The sequence below is a fragment of the Anopheles coluzzii genome, chromosome 3 (assembly GCF_943734685.1).
Source record: "Anopheles coluzzii chromosome 3, AcolN3, whole genome shotgun sequence".
NCBI lineage: Eukaryota > Metazoa > Arthropoda > Insecta > Diptera > Culicidae > Anopheles > Anopheles coluzzii.
Genome location: NC_064671.1, coordinates 78,234,504 through 78,258,646, shown reverse-complemented (window position 1 = coordinate 78,258,646; position 24,143 = coordinate 78,234,504). Strand labels below are relative to the sequence as shown.

Genomic DNA, 24,143 nt, shown 5'->3' with positions numbered 1-24,143 from the left:
AGCATGCATACTTTCAAACGGGACTCGAATTTACAGATCCATTTTCTAAATGGATTCACCGATAAGATAAAGTGGTTCGTTGGTGGAGGAAAAAAATGCACCTTAAGCATGGATGACATGGAACATGGTTGTGAGGACAAGCACTTTACCGGTAACGTTGCTAGAAGTAATTGTGTTTGAGCTTATCAGCTGAGCAGTTTCTTAATGGGAAGAGTTTTAAGAGAGTGTCGTTCCTAACACATAAGACTTGTCTCTCTCTCTCTCTCTCTCTCTCATGTGGAGGTCTTCTTTGATACTGACTCGTATGAATTGTCCCATAAATGAGAGCCTGCTAACAAATAAACGCTTGAAAGTCACAGCGCCATTCATAAGTGTTGCCCGTTATCGTCTTCCAGCTGCTTGTCGATAGTTTAGCTCAATTGTTAGGCTATCATAATCTCGCCACACAATAGCAGTCGCACTTTTGCACAACGTCTCCTTAGATAAGCCCTCACATGTTCTCACACAGTCCATTGGACCTACCTCACAAACCTTCTCGCGCGCGCGCGGCACAAATCAGTCGTCGTCATGGCATCAATCAGTGTAGTTGGGGTTTCAGTGTGCTGCCTTTTGGCAGCGCTCTCACCTGCCTTAGTGCAGGCCGAGATGGCCCGGTACGACAATTACCGCGTTTACAAGCTAAACATCGAGAGTGTGGAACAGCTTCAGCTGCTGCAGCTCATCGAACATCACTCGGATGGGTACACCTTCCTTAGCGATCCGGTGAACCTGAACACTACCGTTAAGCTTGTCGTTGCTCCCCACAAGGCGGCAGAATTCGGAGAGTTCAATCAACGGTTCTCGTTGAACGCTGAAGTTGCGTTCGAGAATCTGCAGGCGTTAATCGATCGACAGCTGCGTGGACGGAGGGAAACGTTCGGCTGGACCGCTTACCACACGCTGGAGGATATTTACACATGGCTGGACACGCTGATTGAGCAGTACCCGGACGTGGTCAGCCCGATAGTGGCCGGGGAGAGCTATGAAGGCCGTGAGATTCGTGGTGTGAAGGTGTCGTACAAGCAGGGCAATCCGGCCGTCTTTATGGAAGGCACTATTCACGCACGGGAGTGGATCAGTGCCGCTACAGTGACCTGGATGCTGAACGCGCTGCTTACATCGGACGATTTGGCGGTTAGAAACATTGCCGAGAACTATGACTGGTATGTGGTGCCGGTGGCGAATCCGGACGGATACGTGTACACGCACACTACTACGCGTTTGTGGCGCAAAACACGCTCGCGTCAGAATGTCCTTTGCTACGGCGCGGATCCTAACCGCAATTGGGACTACAAGTTTAACCGTAAGAAGTGGTTCCGCTGCTTCAAAACATTTATATTTGCTATTTTGAGGTCTATAAAATGTCTTGGCATTGCTTTCAGAGGGAGGAACCTCAACGATTCCCTGCTCCGATACCTTCTCTGGGCCATCGCCATTTTCGGAAATCGAGACTCGCACACTGTCAGAGTACATTCGCTCCATTCCCAACCTGTCGACCTATCTGGACTTCCATGCGTCTGGTCAGCTGCTCATGATACCATACGGCCACACAACAGAGCCACTAGATAACTACTACGAACTGGTATGTATTACATATCACGCTATCTAAAAGCAATAATTGAAGAAAGCTTATTGAATTGTCATCGTGCGTTATCACACAGATGGAAATTGGAACAAAGGCCGCTGCAAAGCTGCAGGAGCGTCACGGTAGCATCTATAAGGTTGGAAACATTGCCGAGATTATCTGTGAGTAGCGCCGAATATGTATATCTTATCTTTGTGAAGGTTAATATTCCAAACAACATGTCCAAATAATGGCTCTTCTACCTTAGATGTTGCCTCTGGTAGCAGTTTGGACTGGGTGAAGGGAACTCTTCAAACTCCGCTAACCTTTGCCTACGAGCTACGAGATACTGGCGAGTATGGATTCCTACTACCTCCGGAGCAGATCATCCCCACGGCAGAAGAAACGCTGGACTCGGTCATCGTGATCTTAGAGGAAGGCAAAGCAATGGGTTACCATTGAACTGTTAACTGTTGAATTGATTGAATAAAGTCTTATCGCTGTGAGGCACTTCAGTCCTGCTCTTGCACAACACAGTGACAAAAAAATCCTCCATCTCGTTTCTACCCCTGGTACATGAGGCATGAGAGTTTGATTTTTTATACGATTTCTATGATTAATGAACCCCTCTGCTGGCAAGATTCACTCAATGCCGTCATATTCCGTAGGCACAAAAAGGGGCACTGTGGCATGTGGATCGTTTTCAGAAGTCAACATATGTGAGGAAAGAACCCACTCCGGGTGGTCCGGAACAGATCAGGAGCAGTCGACATCGGAAAGCAAAAAATACCAGCGAGCAGAACAAACGAAGCGAACAAAACTGTGCTAACCCAAACTTCGAGGGGTTAATTGAGCTCGGCTTCCGGAAGCTCTGCAAGGGTAGTCTCGTTTACAGGACAAGCCAAACCACCGGCCAGCATGAAACGCAAAGGGGTTTGATTTGCTAAGGGTTTTGAGTGACTGATTGTTATACCAGGGGGCGCATCGTTTTGAGTATCTTTCGAGAGGAATGGTAAAAAAATATGCACCCAGCAATATTCCACAAACCGGATCTAACAAAGTGCGGAAAAGGAAAAAAAACCTGATTACAGTGAGGATAATTGTGTACATTTGGATAATTTATGGCAACAATTATGCATAATTGTGTGGATAGACGCTACTAGTAGGAATAGAGAAGTTTTATGCGAAGCAAGATGTAGCTTCCGCGGGTAAAAAGTACTCTATAATGAAAAATAATTTTCAAATTATTTTAATTCAATTGAAGGCATATAGCTCGTTAAAATGTGTTAAATGAAAAAAATCTTAACAACATCGGTAGGACATACTGACACCAATTTTGTCAAAGAAACCTATCAAACAAGTTAGACTTCCTTGTTTTGTCTTTAAAATGCTAATCCTTATCTACTCATAAAGTAATCAAGTAGTATAACCAGTTAAAGCGATATCTTACATACAGCCAACTGTTCCAACGTCACAAGATTAGATCTTTTTACTGTGACGTATTTCCCACATCGTAGTACACCTCAAAGATAATCCGCTCCCTAATACTATAAAGCGTCCTTCAATCCCCGAACAACTTTTAGTGTCCTCTGGACAACGTCTTTACAATGAAGCTGCTTCTAGTGTGTCTTGCCATTGCCCTTTTCGGTGCCACTGTGGCCGAAAAGGCACGGTATGACAACTACCGTGTATACCGGATCCGGGTCCAGACCGATCGGCAGCTGGAGCTACTGCAAGCCATCGAACAGTATCCCGATGGTTACACGTTCTGGAACGAACCGACCAAGGTTGGAACGGAAGTGTTGCTTGTAGTGCCACCGCACAAGCGTGGCCATTTCTCGGACATTCGTGCGCAATACACACTGCGGGCCGTGCTGCAGACCGCTAACCTGCAGGAACAGATCGACCAGGAATCGCGTCCCTCTCTGCGCAAGGAAACGTTTGGCTGGACGGCGTACTACCGGACCGATGCCATCTACGCATGGTTGGACAGTTTGGTGGCTAGTTACCCGAGCGTGGTTACCCCACTGAACATTGGCAACAGCTTCGAGGGAAGGCCGATCAAGGGAGTGAAAGTGTCTTACAAGGCGGGCAACAAGGCCGTCTTTATGGAGGGATTGATCCACGCTCGAGAATGGGTCAGCGGAGCCACGGTGACGTGGGTGCTGAATGAGCTGCTCACCTCCAGCGATCCGAAGGTGCGTCAAATTGCGGAGAACTACGATTGGTACTTCTTCCCGGTGACGAACCCGGACGGTTACGAGTACACGCACACGACCGATCGTCAGTGGCGTAAGACGCGATCTCAATCGAGCGTTCTTTGCCGTGGAGCAGATCCCAACCGGAACTGGGCGTACAATTTCATGCGTAAGTTGGCCTCGGAGATCGCTTTGAAGTCGTTTTAATACCGTTTAACCCCAAACAGAGGGTGGTGCATCTAGTGTACCCTGCTCCGATACGTTCGCTGGTGCGAGTCCCTTCTCGGAGATCGAAACCCGTCAGCTGTCCGACTTTATCGCAACCCTGGACAACTTAAGCACCTATCTTGCGTTTCATTCGTTTTCGCAGCTACTTCTCGTCCCGTACGGACACACTACGGCACGGCTCGATAACTACGATGAAACGGTATAGTACACGGAGCTAATCGGTCAAACGTTTGATAAGGTGCAACGAGACATGTAATATCGTTTTATTGTCATCCACAGATTGCAATTGGTACAAAGGCGATCAACAAACTGCGGGAGCGTTATGGCACGACCTACAACATTGGAAACATTGCTGAAGCGATCTGTATGTTTGATTGGTTATCATTTGTGGAATTCTTGCTCCACTTTTGATGACTATATAGACTTAATAATCTTCTTTTTTTAATTTCAGATGTAGCCTCTGGAGGTAGTATCGATTGGGTGAAGGGAGTACTCCGCACTCCGCTAGTCTATGCGTACGAGCTGCGCGATCTTGGACGGTTTGGATTTGTGCTGCCACCGGAACAGATCATCCCGACGGCTGAGGAAACGCTCGATTCAATCATTGTGATTCTCGAAGAAGGTGCAAACTATGGCTATCATTAACCGCAGCAATGAAACATGTTAGTCTTCCTTGTTAACTTTAGACCTTGAAAACAGCTTGCGCTCTGAAAACAGCTTCTTCGTCCAATAAATGCTGAATGGAGAAAATAGTTGAAACGTAACGTTTTTATTGTACATCAACTTTGTCTTTTTTCGGTTGATTTTTTATACTGCTTTGTCCAACACTATCGCCAAAGCAAAAGTACTCCAAATGCCGCGCCCCAACTTGTAGCTTCGAAAGTAGGTGAAAGCTTTTTACTGGCTGTTGTCTTGCGCATGTGCAGTTCTCCCTGCAGTAAGAGGGGAGCATTTCCGATTCTCCTTGCCAGTCGGGAAAAGCGAAGGTCCTATCCTATCCACCGGTGCTATGTGACGAAAAGCCTTATGTATTGAGGAGCTGAGCAATCTCCGCCCTGTTGAATATTTTATGTGTTTTTCGCGCTACGATGCCTTAGCTAGAGCGCCTTAAAGCTCCAACCTCCCGGACAATCGATCGACGGATGGGCAGTCTTAAAAATGTGACATTTTTTGTGAAGGGTTTTTTCCTTGTTTTTGGTTATATTGTTTTTGTATTTTTTTCTGTCTTCTCTCATAAATAAAAATACATAGAGAACAGTAACAAACAAACGGATATTTGCAGTGAGTGTTGGGTATGTACTAGCTTTGAGCCCACGCCCTTCGACATTTTGGATTTTTAAGTGTAGTTTTAGTTGGTTTGGAAAAAAAAATACAACAGTCTGATGGAGGTATTAATGCAAAGATTGTTTAAAAACGATATTTTGAAAAGGTAACTTAGGCACAAAAATGTACAATTATATTATAATTATGCTCAACGTAAGTAAAGTAAAGTTAGTGCAAATGTTTTGAAAAAAACTGGATATTTTGAAATTTGAGAGATGATGAATGAGCTTAAAGACTAAAACTATTAGTAATATGAGGATCAATCAATTTACTATACATCTAAGAATTGTGTAAATTTTGCGAAATGGTTGGACCGACATAATACATTAAAGTTATGATGTTTTTATACAGATCGTTTCGTCGATAGAAATTTTACAAATTCTAGCTTTAACAAAACACCTTCCATATCCCCATGATGCTTCTTATCGATTTTTGCCTCACAAAGCCTTAAAGCACTATCCTATCCCCGTTTCCCGGGATAGTTGAGCGTCATATTCCGGGTGACACGTTCGATAATCTCCCATCGGAGCTGTCGTGCGACCTTTGAAATCGGTCTCGTTTCTTAAAATTCCTCAACTTTGAACTACACTGCAGCAAAAGGTAGACCCCCACGGTAGAACCTCTTTTCTGCTGGCAAATCGATAGCAAAAGGTAAACTCTTCTACCGCACACTTGAGTTACCTCGGAACCGTGAACGGCCCCATACTGCTGAGCCCTAAGTATGGTTGTATATATGCAAAGCAAATGGTTGTTTGTGCGTGGTTAATAATTTAAATGGATGGTCTCATCATTAATATAAATGATGCGAGTGAGAATTGTAACGCCAAAACGACTCCTTTCCGCCAGGTCTGGCGCAGAAGAAGATCCGAATCTTCCCATCCTTTGCGACTGGCGGGTTCCGGGTAGACACCGGGTGACGTGACAAAAGCCTTATTTAAAGGCACGGAAAATCACAACAGCTTGTGCTAACCAACCCTTACCCGGTTTGTGGCTGGGTGATGAATGGGTACCACCTTCTCTCCGTGCTCTGTGCGGATTATTACACGCAGCTCCATACGCCGCCTTCGCTGCCCATCAACCCTTCCGCGATGAGATGAGATCGTGCAAATGAACCGTTCATATACGATATATGCGACTCATTTTAATTATGGCTCGTCGAGCGGTTTGGGAGCGGAGAAACTTCTAAGCAAGCGGAGCGAGTGTGGAAGCAAAGCAACCTCCCGTTCAGCCCAGCCCCCTAGTATCCACCAAAGAAGCCACCAACCATTTGTCGGTGCGGTGGCGCGTTAAACAAATTGCAAAGAAATTTCCCACCGGATTAACCGAACCCCAAATGGGTTTCATTCCTGCCAGGGTTGTTGGTTGAGGGGTGAATCGACACACCGATACACCGATCCATGGCAAATGAAATGACTGCTGCTTAGTTCGACATTCTGCGGTTCGGCTGGTGGCAGCAGCCTCGCACGCCACAGTCCACGAGCAAAAGAAATTAAACCCTCACTTCTCGACTTATGACGCAAAGCTCCGTCCAACCGTTTTCATTACGCGAGGCAGATTTTGTGGGGAGAAAAAATCATGCCCATAGTACGGGCGCCCCACAGAAAAGGGAGGAACGTGTTAGCAAGGAGAGACGGAAGAGGACACACAGGAAGACATTTGTATCCTGAAATTGCATTTTCGTCTAATGGCACGGGGTCAAAATGGAAGCTTCGCAGTGCTCGCAGTGCTTGCCAGCACAGTAGCCTGGTGAGAACGGTTCCAACCTCATCAGAGCAAAGGAGGGGCAATTCTTTCTTGCGATAACCAGCCAGGCCGGAATGTTGGGTTGGCTTGTAGAGTGTGTATCGTCGTGTGGGTCACGAATTGTGGAGTATGGGTAATCAACTTCATCAACAACCTCATCATCTTCTCATCTGTACGGGCAAAATCCTTGCTATTTACTGAGAGCACTGACTTCGTAGGTCACATCGTTACTCATCTAGTTCCACGGTGTGGGAAAATAGGAAACATTTCAACCATAATTAATATTAATTTTGTAAAATGTTTCGATTTTGCTACGAAAGTCTGTAAGCAATGGTCTAGCAACACTATTTAAGTTGCAACAATTTTTATACTTACAACACTCGTTTTTTCTTCAGAAATAGTTTTACATAGTTTTGGTCTTCAAATTTCCATCCAGTTTCCAAAAGACGACTATGCGCTATTGCGTTTCTTGTGTGATTCTTTTTATTCACGATTACCATCCGGCAAGATGGAAACGAATTGGGGCAGAAATTGGTAATCAGCTCGATGTCAGCATTGATTAATGGATCGATGATCGAATTATTAATGATTCAGTGACCCGAAGCGCAGCAGGATGTTTGCTGATTGACGTTTTGCTCATGCTCTCAATAGAGTTGTTCGTTGTGGTTTTGCAAGATGTTTAGTTCGTGTACAGTTTGATCGATAGTTTGGGCTATTTTTGCAAACATTGTTAGCTCCTGCAAAGGTACACAGCACGCATACGTTTTAGGAAATCCATTTTTCTATGCAAATTTTCCATTCCATCAACTCGTTCCATCTATTACGGTAGCACGAATTGACCATTTTCGGGCCAACTTTACGATTCTAATTAACATGGCCACTCCCGTGACAGCTCTAGCAAAGGGGCAGCCAGCACAAAGTCCCACCGTCAAGATAACGATCGCAGCTGGGTGCGCTAGGATGACGCACACGTGGCACCATCCGCAAGCCTACCAGCTATTCCGACAGGTAGCGCTAGTAGAAGCGGTACTCATCCATCAACGTGTCACCGTGGACAGTCGCTCGTGAAGTGTTGCGTACAGTACACTTTGTAGGGAATCATTACACGCACCGGTCGTTTCTGTTCCGACCCGATGGAAACGGTGGATAAGATTATCCTGCAGCGAAGTGACCAAAGGACCACCAAAGGAACACCCGCACGGGCAGCCACCGTAACGAACCATGACGATGGGATTCTTAAGGACTATCTTCGCAACAGCACGTTTCCCATCGTGCGGTACGTGTTGGGATCGGATTTGCGTGTGACGCTGAAAGTGTTCTGGCTCGCAGTGGCGGTGTGTTTGGCAGGACTGTTCGGTTTTACCGTGGTGGTCAACTACGAACGTCTGCAGGATCCATCGAATGTGTATTTGGCGGAAGCGGAAAAAGCGTTACCCATGTGGAGTGTCCCGTTCCCTGCAGTTACGCTTTGTGCGCGGAAGGGAAGTTGCGTCAGTGAGCCGTTGCAGCTAGATCAGTTTTGCGAGCAAATCTGCTGGCAGGATGTGTGCACGAGCGAGTGTGAAACGTTGCTGGATGCGGTACGCACGGAACGGGGTATCTGCTACACGTTCAACGCCGTTGCTGGGGAGCAAATCTTCAAGTCCAATAAGTATAATGCACTGTTTTCCACTTTCTGCAGCAAGTTATAATCAGCAAGCTTCATTTTCTTTTCAGTTTGGTCAACGTGAAGGACCTTTCGAACGTTTCACGACCCACCGAAAACTGGGACTTTCTTCGTGGACTTCAAGTGATAACCACCGTACTGGTCAAACAGTATCCCCGGGCCGCGCAAGACATGTCCGGACGGTATCGGCTAAAGATCACGATCTCCAACGAACTAAACGAAACACTATCCGATTGCGCCACTCCCGAACTGGAAGCGTTCGTTCACTCTCCAATCGACTTTCCGTTCAAACCGGTGCAGCCTACTGCGATCTCACTCAGTTCCGTCGTACAGTTGCGTGTCTTTCCCCAGCTGGTTAGATCGCAGCGTTACCTACGCTACTTCACGGCGCCTACTACGGGTTGCATATCACAGGTACAGAACCCGCTCAAGCATTTCGCCATCTACAGCCAAAGCAACTGCGAGATGGAGTGTCACACGGAGTACTTCCTGGAGAAGCGCGGATGCGTGCTAGACCATATGCCCCGCAGCCACGCGATGAATCTGTGCAACGCTAGCACCAACTATCGACCGTACGATGTGCTGGACAAGATCGTTGCCGGTCAGCTGCGCGAGCAGAACATTCCGCGGTCACAGTTCTTCCGGCGACTATGCAACTGTTTGCCGGCCTGTGTTGATTTTCGGTACCGAGCGGAGGCCAGCTCGTACATGGTGGCGGTGGAACCGTGGTCGATGGAGTCGAACCAGAGTGCGGATGGGTTGAGTTCGCAGCTGACGGTGGAGTTTGCACAGGATCATTACTATCCACTGGTGCGCAGTGTTCGCTATACGGTGTTGGACTTTTTTGGGAATTTCGGAGGGCTTTTAGCGCTGTTTTTGGGTGTCTCAATCGTTACGTTGGTGGAAGTATTTTTCTTTTGCTTTTTAAAACCAGCAGTCGTGAGGTAAAGGTATGTGAGGTGACGATTTTTTCAAGTTTTTTTTTTCTGGAGTTTATCGATCCTTATGGAGAACTTTTAACAATTAACAATAAGTACAGAAATATCGAGAAGTACCTTTTTAAAATTTTCGTTTCCGAAATGTTTGAAAGCAGCTTGATGGTTTATAAACAACACATATTACAAAAAAAGGATTGCGTTATCTGGAACTTGGAGATACTCTTTCAAATCTATTCTTTAGTCCAAACAGGTCTTCAACTGAATCCTTTAAATGTCCAGTAGATAAGCATCCTCCCTTAGCCCACTCCCATAGCCCTATCAACCTTTAACCCGTTTTCTTCTAAGCGTAAACCCTCCCAAAACCAGAACCACTTTCACATCATTACGTGCACTTTAACCTAGTGAATGAATACCGCATAAGCGACATTAAAATCCGACCTCTTCAAAAAACCACATTTCACCTCGGACGGGACACAGTTTTTATTCGGCCATCAAAACTCGTTATCAGCCTAATGGATGGCGCGTCCCATATCAATAAACCCTTCACCCTCGTATAGGGCGCAACATCGCTGCTAGCTCGCTGCCTGCCAAACTCCACTCTCTCGCATCCTTTCCACGAAACCCGACCCTCCGATAGCTCAGTGTAAATTCGAAAACGATGGCCGAACTAGAACACACGAGACACTACGACCAAATTCGGACACCAACCACACAACCACTCCCACCTCGTTAGCACGGGGCCCCCTTCACTTACACGCATGCTAACCAGACACACCATATGGAGTGTGTGTTTCGAAGCCGTTTGGCGGGTAAAACCCTTTAACATTAAATTTATTTTAAAATAAAACCCACCCGTTCCACCCTGTGGTGACCTTTCCACCCCTTGGTGGATCCATTTTTCGCACGACACGCCACGGCACAGTGTCCTTGCCCGCACACGACACATCTTCAAAGGGAAGCGCACCGAAAACCCAACCCGTTTAAACCAGTGCCACTGTACGCCACTCGGCCACCCTTGCAGTCGTCTCATTTTCGTCGTGGGCACATAAAAGTAATAAGGATAATAAATAATTTTATAACCTTTTTCTCGCTCCGCCAGCGCCATCATACCCTTTTACCGCCTGCGAATGTCCTGTATCCATTTGCAATCGTAGGGCAGGGAGGGGAAAAGATGTGGAAGTTGGGTAATTTTTCGGCCGGCTGATCCAAAAAACCAAAAATTGTCTTACTGTCGCCGACCCAAAATTCGAGGGCCACAGTCCATAAATCTCAATTTACTGATTCCGGGCCGGGATATGCGATGCTGCTGCTGCTGCTTGGATTATGGATTCTGTAAGGACAGCGTGTCCCTGTATCGATGGCAAATATGGTGGACGCCGATTTCGGCTGTGCTGGCAGTTGGTTACCATCCAACCGAGTCACAGTACCTCGTCTTTGGAGTTGCCCAAAATTAGCTTCCCGCTCTTACACGCGTCCGTACGTCCGGGTCCACCGCAGACTACTCACTACTGTAAGTCATACCCGCTGCTGACAAGCTGCGAAAGTTAAACATGTTCTTCACCCGGATCCCAGTTTTCCCAGTTGCCCAATTCCCACCGGTACGCTTCGGGTCAGCGAGCATGCCGGCAGGGAAAGAGTTAAGTTAAAGATTCCGTTTGAAGGATGTATTTATTTGCCGACAGATACAGATACAGCAGCGTTCGGAGACTAATGGCATGGCATGGGGACGAAACTAAACTGTAGTAGCCATGCCGATGGAATGATGGAAGTCAATTATAGCGTTACATGGACCTTGGCAGACAGTTCGGTAGAGTCCGATTGTGGTGTCTGGACGGGACTGACGAGACTCCTCAGGAGAACGCCCTGTCCGGCCAAAGGCAATTTCGTTGGCAGTGTGTTTGGTCAAGAGGAAAATTGTTTCCAAAAACCGAGGTAAACTACATGGAAGCGGGACGGGTGGACCTGCCTTGGAATCACATTCAAACTAGACGACTTCTCATTTCCGATGATGTGTGTGCGTGTGTCTAAAATTGGCATGAAGTAGTAATGCACGTTAGGGATGGAATTTAAATTGAAGAGTTTATGTTACATACATTTCAACGCGTTTGGTATGAGGTGTTTTGTATTTAAGATCAACTACTTCTTATGTTTTATTTGTTTGTTAGATGCTTTTTAAGATATTCTGTTATACAATACTTTTTAAAATCTTTAAATTTATTAAAATATAATGTTGTCGTTTTTAATATAATGTATCTTCTTTTATTGTTTTTGTTTTATTTTAACTTTTAGTCTTTTTGTTTTTCGTAAAATTAACGTTTTTCTCTTCTCTTTATTTTTCTTTTCTTTCTTCTTCTTCTACTTCTTCTTCTTTTTAATCTTGTTCTTCTCAGTTTTCTTTTCGTTTTATGATTCTTTTGCAACTTGTTCTACGTTATTCTTCTTATTATTTTTCTTCTTTTCGTTCTTGTTGTTCATTATTATTCATCTGCTTCTGCTTAAGAGTCATAACCTGTGTCTTTCAGATCACCATAATACCAATATAGTTGTTGATATTTGCCTTTAGCAGTTTAATGTTCTTTATTCAATGTCTGGAATGTTAAAAATGTATTATTCGTTTATTTTTGTACTATTTTTTTTGGTATTTCAGTACTAAGACGTAGAGTTGAGGTATTATTATGTTTAAGAAAGTTATCTCGAGATTGCTCAATCGTGTCTAGAAATCATTTGCTTCGAAATCAAACTCAAATAAAATTGAATCCGGATAAAATAAGCCTGTCAACAATTAAAGTATGTACTAAGGTACAAGCATTTTAAATTATCAAGCAAATGATCAAAATTAAGAAATTTCCTGGAAATTCTTGTAAATAAATCTTTCTTACTAGATTTTCTATCCATTCTCCAAGAGCAAACTATTGATTTGCATATCTTTAGGCGCTTAGCATATATCCAGGCGCTTAGTATAGCTTAAGACCGATAAAAGCCTGACTCTGCCACGGCGTGTTCAAGTTTTTTCCGCACCTCTCCGTGTTATTTTCATTAATACTATAGATTATTTTATTTTCATTTTAAAGTACACAAATTCGATAGTAAATACGCTTTATTTATTTAAGCACGGACTGTCCGAATTGGCCTTATTCCTAGCAAACTTACTTGATAGGTGTTTAAAATATAATGTGTTGAGTGTATTTTAGCAAAAACCAACTGTAAATGAAACTCAATTAAAATGATAACCGAATCTGAATTAACCAGGGGTTATTTTATATTCCAACCCCGTTCGCTAAGCCACAAATTACGTTAATTTGCATGCCAAATTTGCTTATCCTTTGGCGCGAGTTTTGCTTTAAGTGCAACAAGCTAGGAAAATTCTTCCACACTCTAGGTATGCTCGTTCTGTCCGTATGATAAACCAGACAACCAACAGAAACTGCAGAAAACCCACTGATCAGATTTATGCAAAGCTGTGTAATGCAACAATTGGATTATTCCGGAATCAGGCAGTTGGCAGCAACATTAGCAAAAGGTTCATTGCTCGATTGATTCGATAATTCACTTATTTCCATTCCACTCTGCTGAGATTTCCGTGGTGGGTTTGCAAAATTTTGTAGCCACCAGCGAGCTGTAGCCTAAACGGCTCATTAAGAATCTCCAACATACACACACACACACTCCCAACTCAACACAAAGGGTGTCCCACGAAGCGACAGTATTAAATTTGGCTTCTCCGCGCGTTTGAAAATACCTTCCTTTCCGGTGTTACGTCAAGCTGCACTACTTCCATGATCCATACTTTGGCTACAGAGAACGATTTTCACCACCACAGGGGGGAGGGGGGGGGGGGTGAATAAACGGGACACAGGTAAAATCGCGAATCGGCAAAATGACAAATTTGCAACCGCTCACAGAAACCCGTCGGAATTTGTCGTGTCTGTGCGCTGAAGCGAAATAATTCAATTCGCGACCGTGATTGAATTAAGTTTCGCGGCACTCGAAGTGCACTCGGGCACGCGACTACGCGAGCAAACTAAAGGCACGTTTGCTGCCCGGGCCAAGCCTGAAATTGTCGATTGTGAAGGGGTTTTTTTCTGTTGTTGTCTTCTTTCACTTGTACCATAACGAATCAAGCCTCAACCACCAGCCGAAATCCCAGTCTAATTCTGTTCGAGTACTGCCGGTCGTATCCGTTCCTTGTGCCCTGTTTGCGAATGCCCGCGACCGCGTACGACGTCAATCTCTGGGACGTAATTTGTTAAAATTGACTCCCGCGACCTGCTTGCACTTGTTTGACTCCCACGAGTCTCGAGGTCCCGCACAGAATCTGCTTCCTGTCACAGGCTTTGACGGACGTGAGTCGCGTGACAGTATTTGGTGGGCTTGTGTGTGTGTATGTGTGTGTGTGAATTCACTGACCGCAAACACTTGGATTAGAATTTAGAAAGCACTCCAACGTTTCTCCTGGCAGACAAGCAGCCTGCCAACGTGCCAAGAGCGAAAGTGCGGCAAATAACCAGCAAAAAAACAAAAGCAATTCAATCAACGGAAAGCAAATATTTGACCAAAAGGAGCCGACAATTTGTTTGGAATTGGTTGCTGGCTTTTTTTTTTCTTTCTTGTTTCCGTTCGCTCCTCTTGCTTGGTTGATTTCTACACTTTCTTTTTGTTCGCCCGGATAAGTTTCACTTGTTTCCCTTCATTTATTAAACTTGGCTGTGCGGTTTTCATATTTCTCGTTTCATTTAGTGTGTGTGTATGTTTCAAGCGAGTGGCGCTGCTTTAGGTTTTGTTTTTGAACGACAAAGTATCACACAAGAGCGCTCAACTAACCGTCGTTCACCGAAACAATCTCCAATGGCAACCCCGCACAGTCGACACATACACGCAACAGTGAAGTGACGTGCCGAAACATCGGAAAACAGTTGTTGTTTTTTTTCTGTGTGTACTAATTTTTTCTCCTCCTGTCCGTGCCTGACAGCTCTGCCCGGGCACTCCACACACCCACACAGGGCAGTCCCGCGGGGGATACGGTTTTACCGGTGGCAAGACAATTTAAAATTTGCTTGATTATTCATGAAGTTTTTCCGTGTTTTCATGAATTTCTAAGTCGTTGGCGTTAGTGAGCCGTGTGGACGGTGAACGCGTGCGTTTTTTGAGGTTAAAACTGTTAAACGCGGTATGTGTGTGTGTGTGTCATTCATGTACTGTAGAGGAATGAGAGTAAGATTGAAAATAAAAATCTATCCCTCATCCTGCGGCCTACAAAATATTGGTATGTGTTTAAAGGAGTTCCTTTAGCGGGTGGCATACGCTTAAAGGTGCCAGGGTGGAACTAATGAAATTTAACAATTTCAAACTCACCGGGAGGCTGTACCTATTGTTAGAGGGAGTGTGGCTACTTGCTACTTGCGTCCACCATTTATTCATCATGCGTAACCGAAGTGTGACGTGTTAATTACTTCTTGCTAAGCTTGTACTGTTTAGACGCTCCTGGGCGCCGTTCCTTTCTGTTTGACTAATCTAAACCAGAACGATGTGGCAAATTACAAGAAGGCACTAATACATCCCGTTTACTTCTTCCTTGGCCCCCCTCTGAAGCGAGCGAATAAGAAACGAGCGGCGAGGTAGCAGGTTATAGGACCCCTGGGGGGTTGTCTATCCAGTGGAAATGTCTTCGTCCGCTGCGGCTTCGGCTAGATGAACGACCAGCAGGATTGCAGTTAGCAAGCGCGCTATTTAACATTATGTTTATTCTGAGCGCATGATTGGGCAAGCTCCGTTTAACGATCGCCGTTCCCTTTCCGGTACGCACACGTGTGCACATGAGCAAAGGTTGCGTTCCTGTTTGCGTAAAGCCCATTGCGAGCCTTGCAGCCATCCGGGCAAACAGTCGCTCCCGGTGTAAACCAAATGCTGCCGCTGACTGCTTTATGGTGGTGCAATAAAACAATAAATTTTATACGATACGATATTTTGCACTCACATGCCATTCCTTTCGCACGTAGTACAGGAACACAGTGCTGGAAAGCGAACCAATTCCGTTTGCACCTTGCTTTCTTGTGTACACGCGCTCGGGAAAGATTACACCATTTCTCGTATGACACAGTGAAAGTTAATTACAAAGGCACCACACGTAGAAATGGAACTACAAGCAAAGGGCACGAAGATTTGGCAATAGGAATTGCCAATAGGGGGGAAATGGCATGAATCAGTGCCAGCACGGCTAATTATCGACATGCGAAATCCCACACCCTTTCGCATTTGGAATGACCGTTCCGGGCACGGTCAATTATCACAACATTTGTTCCTGTCAATTAGCACATCAGCTGTCAAAACGTCTGTCAGGTGCATTATTGGTCAAAGCGTTTCAACTTGGCGGGGGGTTGAGCGTGAATGTAGATTTAATGCATTGCATCGTTTTCAAGAAGGGATGCACCACTTCGACCACAGTTGCAGTTGCACCGTGGTGGAACCCTTTTCACGGCTGGTTAGATACGATTGAAAAGGAAGGGATGCGCTGTAAGTTACTGTCAGTAGATGTACCGATAACCTTCTTGACATTCAAATAGTGAGGGTGTCACTTCTAATTACTTAACGGTTTTGCATTGCAAGTGTTGCCACGAGTGTAGGACGGAAACGTGTACTTGTTGTCATCAGCAAGACACTGGAGTTAGCTATCTAATGATTGAACATACAAAAGGTACTACTTTATCGCAAGAACGAATTTGTTTAATTGACGAAATTGAGAACTAGATATCAGGAATAGATATAAAAAAGAAGTCCTCTCGCATGAATTTCATTAGCGCCTAAAGATATGATGTACTGTATTACATTTGATGGTTAACACGTTTTTAAGCAGCAAATATCCAATGGGATGAAATATGAACAGAATTATAGAGATCTTTTCATATTCTAAAAATCCTTTAAAAAAAACTGAAGTAATAAAAGGTGATGATTTTATTCTTCAAGTGCATTTACATAAAACATCCATGTTGTTGTATTTAAGGTATTGCAGCTAGCTTGTTATCATTATTTTACAGTTTAAGTTACGTGCATATAGCTAGAGCTGTGGCATAGAAAAAAGAATGACACCACTTCGTGCCTTACTTTTATATCCTACGTTGAGTAGCCCGCATTGGTACCCCCCTAACTTATGGAAGTAGTTCACTCAATGGAAAAATAATTTATCGTAATCTTAACGGAACATTAGCCCTATAGTGTAGGCCATTTTTGACTCCACAACAGTTTATTATCTGTAGAATTTAAAATGTTTAAGATGTATGTCACTTCATCAAGGCTCAACACATTTGCAATTTCCTGATCTGCAACGAAAATACCTACCTTCTGTGGCACTAGTTATGTGAGCGTCAATCTCCCATCATATAAAATAGAAAATCCTTTAATTATTTTTGATAGTTAAGATAGAGCGAAGTTGTCGGTACGACCAGCATTACTAGGAGCCGTTCGTAGTCGTCTGGAGCTCGAATCGTCCATATTTGTAGTGGTTCAAAATCGAATTTGTTCAAAATCGGAGTCTTCCAGAGCCGGAGTCGCACGCAGGTGATGTCAAACCAAATAAGAGTGGGCTTGAGATGGTCAGTGGCGAGGCAGGAGACGGCCGGTGATAGGTTGCAGTCGCAGAGCTTTGAGGTCTTCACTATGTGCTATTCTTAGAAACAAAGGCCTATTTACGAAAGGCACACCCAAGGCGAAAGACGATAAAAATACACGAAATGTAATACCGGGTCTGGCCCCAACATTAACCGACTCTCACTGGTCAACTCCGACCCCGAACTACTCCGACTCTGGATGACTTCGACTCTGGATGACCCCGGGTGCAGCAAGTGGTTCCGATTTTGCCGGAGTCGGATCGGAGTCGTGGGTGCCCTCCAGAGAACACATCAGTCATCTTCAATATTTCCCAACATGTTTTGATCAACCTTATCAACCTATCAGGATTATATGAAACAGACTAAGTAAACAACGTCCTTTGATACTTACAAACGCACCTTTTAATTCCAGTGTGATACGAATTGCCAACATTCAGGCGTTTTAAAATCTTCCGTATTATTTACATTATTTCTTTGTATTGATTACAAAACAATTTTATTTGTTATTCTCTAAGCATTTTCCTGCTCTTTTTTTTCAAAAAAGATAAAAAAACGTTTTCGCAATACATCACGCCTAGCAATTTATCTTTTCTTTTCTATTTCAGAAACTGTATTCCCTGCAAACTGATTTATGGTCATCCTATTCTTCTGCACACAACAGCAAAGCAGAAAGAAAGCATCGCGCTTATGTTTGGTCACTCCTACTTACACGATTAGTTGCAGTTTTTTTGTGCTGCGCTGTCTAACCATCGCTGAGTTATGGGCTCGTTGCAGAGCCATTCATTTGGTGGGTGGTGGTTGGTTTTGATTGGTCTGTCTGTCTGTCCACGGCAAGGAACAGTGTTCCCTGTACTAACATGTCTGCTAGGATAGATTGTTTCCCATGTAAAGGAAGATGAAGTTAAACTAAGATAAATTAAAAATACATAAACAATAGCAGTATCACCAGCACTTAATAAATCAATAGTTTAATAAAACTCCTTACAATCATCTTCCATCCTATGACCGCAAGAGTATATTCCACTGCTGTAAGCACATCTTGAGAAAGTTCATGACACCGTAAGATGCTTAGCTTTTGATACCTTTTTTCCCCAGGTTTCCGTCACCTTCTCATCGCATTAATTAACTTTTAATCAGTAAAAGTGTCGTAAAATTAAAATTTTAATTACAATCACCCACCGGAGACAGATTCTTTTCATCGCCGTCATTATAGACGCGGGTCGCAAAAACTGCTCCACGTCCGGGAAGGGCAAAGTAAAAGGCGCGCGAAAGAAAAGCCACAATAAAAAAATGAATGAACGTAGGCCTCGTACAGTTCGTAAAGGGCAGATTGGTAATCAGGGGAACAAACTTTTCCTCCCCTTACCACGGATAAAGGTGAAGGAACACTGTTTCGAGCACGCCACGAGTGTGAAGGTATTTCACTCAACCTACACTATTCGCGGCACCCTGGCAACGGCACACGAGCATTTCAGCGCTCATTGGACGGTTCTCGATGGCAGTTTTATTTCGCCTCACTTTGCAGCGCGCCTCGAGGGGACAAACTTCGGATCGTATAATCATTAGCTATGCATTAAAAACTGTCAACCCCGCAAACGTCCCTTCCTCTGCCACGGTGAACAATATTGCCGTACACAATTTAAAATAATCACCAAAGCACTTGGCAGTGTCTTTTTAACAGTGGCGGCCACCAAAGTTACTGCCTAAGACACTGACGCGCCCTCACTTCACTTAACCACTGGCTGAAAAAGAGGAACTCTCCGAGGAAAATTATTCTTTATGGCATAGAGATCGTTTGTGCGCGATGCTCACGATGCCGCGGTGACCAACAGTACACGCCCCGCAAGGATGCGATGCGGATGGACAGGTTCCGGCGTTCGGGCATTGCGCTCGAACGGTGAAACGAGTTAGCATATAAATATAAGATTTATAATTTTTAAATTAGATTACAGATGGAATAAAAATGAAGCGGGCCTCACCTTACACTGCAGCGCAGGGCAATAAAAATAGGATACGGTTCTGCGTTGTGTAACAGGAATCGGGGCAGGAAGGAGAAAAAATGCGCACCCGGAACGTGGTTTTTCTACCACAATCAGGAAAAAAAAACAATAAAATATGATCATACTATTTGAGGAAGGAGACAGAAGCAGAGAAAGACAGACACCCTTCACTGACTCCTTCCATCCGGCATTTTGGCCAATTCACCAGCATCCGGCCAACGAAACAAATGGCGAGAAATTGTAACCGATGATGATGAAAACGCTGCTCCCGTTCTCGTAGGGGTGGACACGCGAGGTTTGAGGTTACGTCTTCATTATATTTTTTTTCTCTCCTCCGCACGTTCCTCCGGAAGGATCAGAAATGATACGGTTTCCGTTTCTTTTTTATTCCGGCCATTCGCTATAGGGTAGTGGTGCACAGTACCATGTTTTCTCCCTTTCCCTCCAACCGGGAGTGTATACGCAAAAAGTAAGTACTGCAAGGGCAGCAGCAAAAAAAAACACACACTCGTACACTCGTTTCTATGTCTTTTTCCACCGCGCTAGATAATAATAACACATGGTGTGGGATGGGGGAAATTTTTTTGTTGAAAAATTTGCCACCTCACCGAAGGATTGCCGGAGGTCGTGAGGATTGAATTACAGTCCGCTCATATCCGGCGGCGGAATCAAGTGTTGCGTTTGGCTGTACGGAGTGTAGTAATCTAGCTATAGAGACGGTCATTTGTTGGGCTGGAAGAGGCTGGAATGAATCTCGCAGCGGGTACAATTGGGTGTAAATAAATTAGATACTCCGCTGTTCATGGACTCGTTTGTAATAATTCTTCGTTAGTGGGAAGGAAAACAGGAAGCGCGAATAATAATGAATGCAGATTTTAAGGCATTCGCTTGTTTGTTGAATGTTTTAAATGCAAAAAAAAACGATGTTATTAAAAGACCAGTGTTAAAAAAATGTGTGATTTTTTTAATTCAATTTTTGAAAGAAAATAATGCGACAAAGTAGTGGATTCATCAGAAAAGAAGGCCTATAATTCGAAAATTTCTTTAAAAAAGTATGCTAATCTTCCTATCGAAATTCGAATAAATTGTTCGAACTGTGTCTACAAATTCAGAGTAACAGCGCCTTGATGTATGCAACCTACATACATTATCCTTTCAATAATTGAAATTTTTATACTAAAAAGATGTGGTTGAACTAAATTATATGATGACTGTAAAATAGTTTTTTTTTATACCTTTACATAATATTCCAATGCAGTAAAAAAATGCCTAATAAGGTAAAAAAAGTAATTCCTAAATTAGAAAAGGTAAAGAAAATATTTAATTTGGAAAGATCGTATTTTTAAACTAATATTTTCTATAAATACATCACACCAGGTACACCAGATTTGGATAGGTATGTCAGGCTGACACACTGATTCTTTGCTTAGCGGCACAATGTACCCAAAAAATACAAAACACCCGTTGAACCGATTTTCATCATCATCATTATGCCCTTCTTTTTAACCTCCATTCACGATAATGAACCATTATTCTTTAAATTCTTCCATTCCCAAAGCACAACCGACTGACATGCTGTCCTAAATTTAAACACTGGTCCCAGCCCGGTAGCTCTAATTTTCCGCCCAATCGCACATATTCCACCCCGCAATGAAAACCGCAATCATAAACGACATAATTGCATTTGCTTACCCCCCCGAAACTTGCTTGCGGAAGTGCACAAGAAAGCAAGCAACAGTACAAAAAAAACACTGAATTTGATTTTCCACACCATCCTCGTCTATTCCGCGACTCCAAACGACGGCCATTAAGATTCGCTCACACGAAACGCACCCGCCGCTCGGGTTGCGAGTAAATTATTAATCATCTACCAAACGCGCAAAGACCGACTGCCAATGAACCATACCGCCCTCTTCCGCGGTGGTCGAAGTCACAACAAGTCGACAATCAAGAGATCGTACACGGTGCACGCGCGTAAAGTGATCGACCTCTGAACCTGCTTGCTGCGCTGGGCCAAGGCAGGGCGGCTTCGAAAGCGCTAACGAGTGGGTGAAGTGCTATAATTGAATTAATATTCAAATGCGAACAGTTTTGTCGCTCGTTTTGCCCGGGAATCGATTGCTCGGACGGCCGTGCGGCGTCCCGGGTGCTCGTTCGAACAATAATGTTACATTATTGCACTGCCCGCACACACACACACACGCAGAGCAATAGCAAACAAATGAATAAATAATATTTATTGATATACATTTCGCACCAATTCACCACGCACCGGGGTAGGGTACATGAGGCAGAAGAGAAGAGTGCTGCGAATACGGGAGGGTTCGAAACATCGTTATGCTCTCTGTAGGTGAGCAGCCCTTAAACAATCCGGTGACTTTTGCAAATGCAACCGACACACACACACACACTGCCGGCGGTGGACAACGCGCCCTTTTAACCGTGCGATGCACTTTGTCGCGTGCTGTAAGGGCAAATGGCACCTCGCCACCGAAAACCCTAACAGATGGAAGTGTGCAAAATTTTATTGCCGAGAAGAATCAACTCTAAATGGTACTCGCACGGTACTTGGCGACCGTAGGCGAACGTTTGTCGCACAGCCGGATTCGAAACCCGGGGCCCGTACTAAACAACTGTTGATGATGATGTTGCTGCAGTAGACAATCAGGCAACCCATTCATGTGCTTTGCCGAACAACTGGCACTTGTCGTACCGTTTGTACCGGGGAAATCGGCAATAAAAGGGACAATCGATTGGTAGTGCAGGCGTGTGTGGTAATGATAGTTTGTTTGTTTTTTTTTTTTTTACTACATCAGGGTCTTTTTATCTTGTTAGTAAAAAGATACTCGCTTCTGGTTTATATTTTACAGATATTTAAAAAAATTGTTTTATTTTTACCACAACGATCAATCTTTGGGGTAAGTTAACTTATCCAACTATATTTTTATATAAACTTTGACAGTTAATTTAGATCAAAACTTCGTACAAAAAATATGATACTGTATTTTTTTTTGTAAATTTTCCAATATTTTTAATACTATAACGATGTACATCAATTGTAACAAAATCACGCTTTATACCAAATAAACTTATCAAACTGTCTTATTATTTTAATATTTTTTACGTTTCAAAATTGTTATTTCAATTTTTTTTTATTTCTATTATTTTTAAATATGCTGAAGGCACTTCTTCATACTCTATCTATTGTAGCTTATAGCTTAAATAAATATTCAAGCTATAAAAAAATCAAAAGAAAGTTTCAATTTAACTCGTAGTTTATGTAGTTTAAAGCAAGCGTCTCCAAACTACGACCCACGGGACGCATGTGGCCCTCGAGAGCCTACTATGCGGCCCGTGACGACTTTGCAAAGGTAAAAATAAATAGTTAATTATTGTGACTATTTTTAAATAACATTTAATTGTTGCTTTTCAGAGACGTAGACCAAGCTTTAATAATAGAAAGCTATATTATGTTTTATCTTTATGTTTAAGTTTTGCATATTATGTTAGTATTTTCTTATAAAGACGAAATTTAAACGTTCGCAATAACTACAGGCAACGGAAAAATGGCCCCCAACACCATTATATGTGAAGCAATGCGCTTCGCGAACTGAAAAGTTTGGAGACCCCTGGTTTAAAGACATCAAATTGCTAATATACACATTTTTTTCACAAATAAATCCGCTTGCGGATATAAAATTACTGTATAAGTTTGTCGCAAAATAATATGGCTCAACACAACTGTCAATAGGGTATGCAGTGGATAATAATTTCCACTAAAAGAGGTTGAAGTTTCAGTTTTATACCTATGAGAAAACGGATCTTAAAATAATCCCATATTCTGCCACACTTTCGTTGCAATGAAGCGGTCTCCAATGCATAGTTTGTCTGGCGCAATAGTTGCTGATGATAGGCCTCTTAATCTCAACCAAACACGGAAACCACAAAACGGTCGTCGATCTAGTGCCGTAAGAAATCGTAAAGGTTTGCCTTCCATTTCCCAATCAATAAGTGGCAATAACCATAACCGTGAAAGAAAACATTGGCATCCATAATGGGATTGAACGTGTCCGATAGGAACCCGCAAAACCTGGTGACTTCCCCTTTACAAAAAAATACCAAAAATATAGAGTAACCTTCACACTAACCTGATATAAAACCACAATCATTGGGTAGTAAAAAGCTTTCCAGTTGTATTTTCGTCTTCGACGTTTTGGTACTTCTGGTTCGCCAGATTCTCCATTTGCCCAATAAAGCATGCAAACACGTATCGATGACGCAATGAAAACCTTGAGCAGTGGTCCCCTTGAATTCACACACACACACACACACACACACACACACACACACACACACACACACACACACACACACACACACACACACACACACACACACACACACACACACACACACACACACACACACACACACACACACACACACACACACACACACCTTTCAAACGCTGACGTTGTGCGAAAATATATGCGAATTTCCGTAACAGCATTACTCCCGGTGGGATTTTGCATAAGGTACGCTGCTCTGACTGACAAAAGGATGCGAAAACAACGCACTCGCACACACACACACGCCCTTAACTTTACTATCTTCAGTACGGGGGGGGGGGGGACGGGGGGGGGGGGGGGGGGGTAAGAAAATCAGCAACTCCTTCCGGGTAGGAACACTCACCACCGATCCTTGCTACTAACGCGCGTGTCGTCGACGGTGGCGAATTTGCCCAGCGACCGGAACGGCGTTTTCGCATACGGACAGCAAAAGCGGCACCTCGAAAGACAACGGGTTGAATCGAGCGTGTGCATGTGTGTGTTTGTGTGCGAAA

At 43.8% G+C, this 24,143-nt stretch overlaps 3 protein-coding genes across 3 annotated transcripts; all 3 read left to right on the top strand.

Moving 5' to 3' along the window:
* Nucleotides 1–534: 534 nt before the first annotated feature.
* LOC120958104 (zinc carboxypeptidase-like) lies at nucleotides 535–2,118 on the top strand. The gene is made up of 4 exons (XM_040380674.2): nucleotides 535–1,342; nucleotides 1,422–1,621; nucleotides 1,701–1,785; nucleotides 1,872–2,118. The coding sequence occupies exons 1-4, from the start codon at nucleotides 568–570 to the stop codon at nucleotides 2,063–2,065; spliced, it is 1,254 nt and encodes a 417-aa protein (XP_040236608.2). The 5' UTR covers nucleotides 535–567; the 3' UTR covers nucleotides 2,066–2,118.
* Nucleotides 2,119–3,171: 1,053 nt separating this feature from the next.
* Nucleotides 3,172–4,781, top strand: LOC120958105 (zinc carboxypeptidase-like). Its single transcript, XM_040380675.2, has 4 exons — nucleotides 3,172–3,970; nucleotides 4,029–4,228; nucleotides 4,309–4,393; nucleotides 4,481–4,781. The coding sequence occupies exons 1-4, from the start codon at nucleotides 3,211–3,213 to the stop codon at nucleotides 4,672–4,674; spliced, it is 1,239 nt and encodes a 412-aa protein (XP_040236609.2). The 5' UTR covers nucleotides 3,172–3,210; the 3' UTR covers nucleotides 4,675–4,781.
* Nucleotides 4,782–7,476: 2,695 nt separating this feature from the next.
* On the top strand, nucleotides 7,477–9,998 carry LOC120956275 (pickpocket protein 28-like). The gene is made up of 2 exons (XM_040377657.2): nucleotides 7,477–8,746; nucleotides 8,812–9,998. Exons 1-2 carry the CDS (start codon nucleotides 8,229–8,231, stop codon nucleotides 9,707–9,709), a joined length of 1,416 nt encoding a protein of 471 aa, XP_040233591.2. The 5' UTR covers nucleotides 7,477–8,228; the 3' UTR covers nucleotides 9,710–9,998.
* Nucleotides 9,999–24,143: the final 14,145 nt, after the last annotated feature.

Excerpts from the sequence above, each read along its gene's own strand:
- LOC120958104 (XM_040380674.2), top strand. The coding sequence starts at position 568 with ATGGCATCAATCAGTGTAGTTGGGGTTTCAGTGTGCTGCCTTTTGGCA. Across the intron at positions 1,343-1,421 it reads TTGGGACTACAAGTTTAACC|AGGGAGGAACCTCAACGATT; the intron begins GTAAGAAGTGGT and ends CATTGCTTTCAG. Across the intron at positions 1,786-1,871 it reads AAACATTGCCGAGATTATCT|ATGTTGCCTCTGGTAGCAGT; the intron begins GTGAGTAGCGCC and ends CTTCTACCTTAG.
- LOC120958105 (XM_040380675.2), top strand. The coding sequence starts at position 3,211 with ATGAAGCTGCTTCTAGTGTGTCTTGCCATTGCCCTTTTCGGTGCCACT. Across the intron at positions 3,971-4,028 it reads CTGGGCGTACAATTTCATGC|AGGGTGGTGCATCTAGTGTA; the intron begins GTAAGTTGGCCT and ends AACCCCAAACAG. Across the intron at positions 4,394-4,480 it reads AAACATTGCTGAAGCGATCT|ATGTAGCCTCTGGAGGTAGT; the intron begins GTATGTTTGATT and ends TTTTAATTTCAG.
- LOC120956275 (XM_040377657.2), top strand. The coding sequence starts at position 8,229 with ATGGAAACGGTGGATAAGATTATCCTGCAGCGAAGTGACCAAAGGACC. Across the intron at positions 8,747-8,811 it reads CAAATCTTCAAGTCCAATAA|TTTGGTCAACGTGAAGGACC; the intron begins GTATAATGCACT and ends TTTTCTTTTCAG.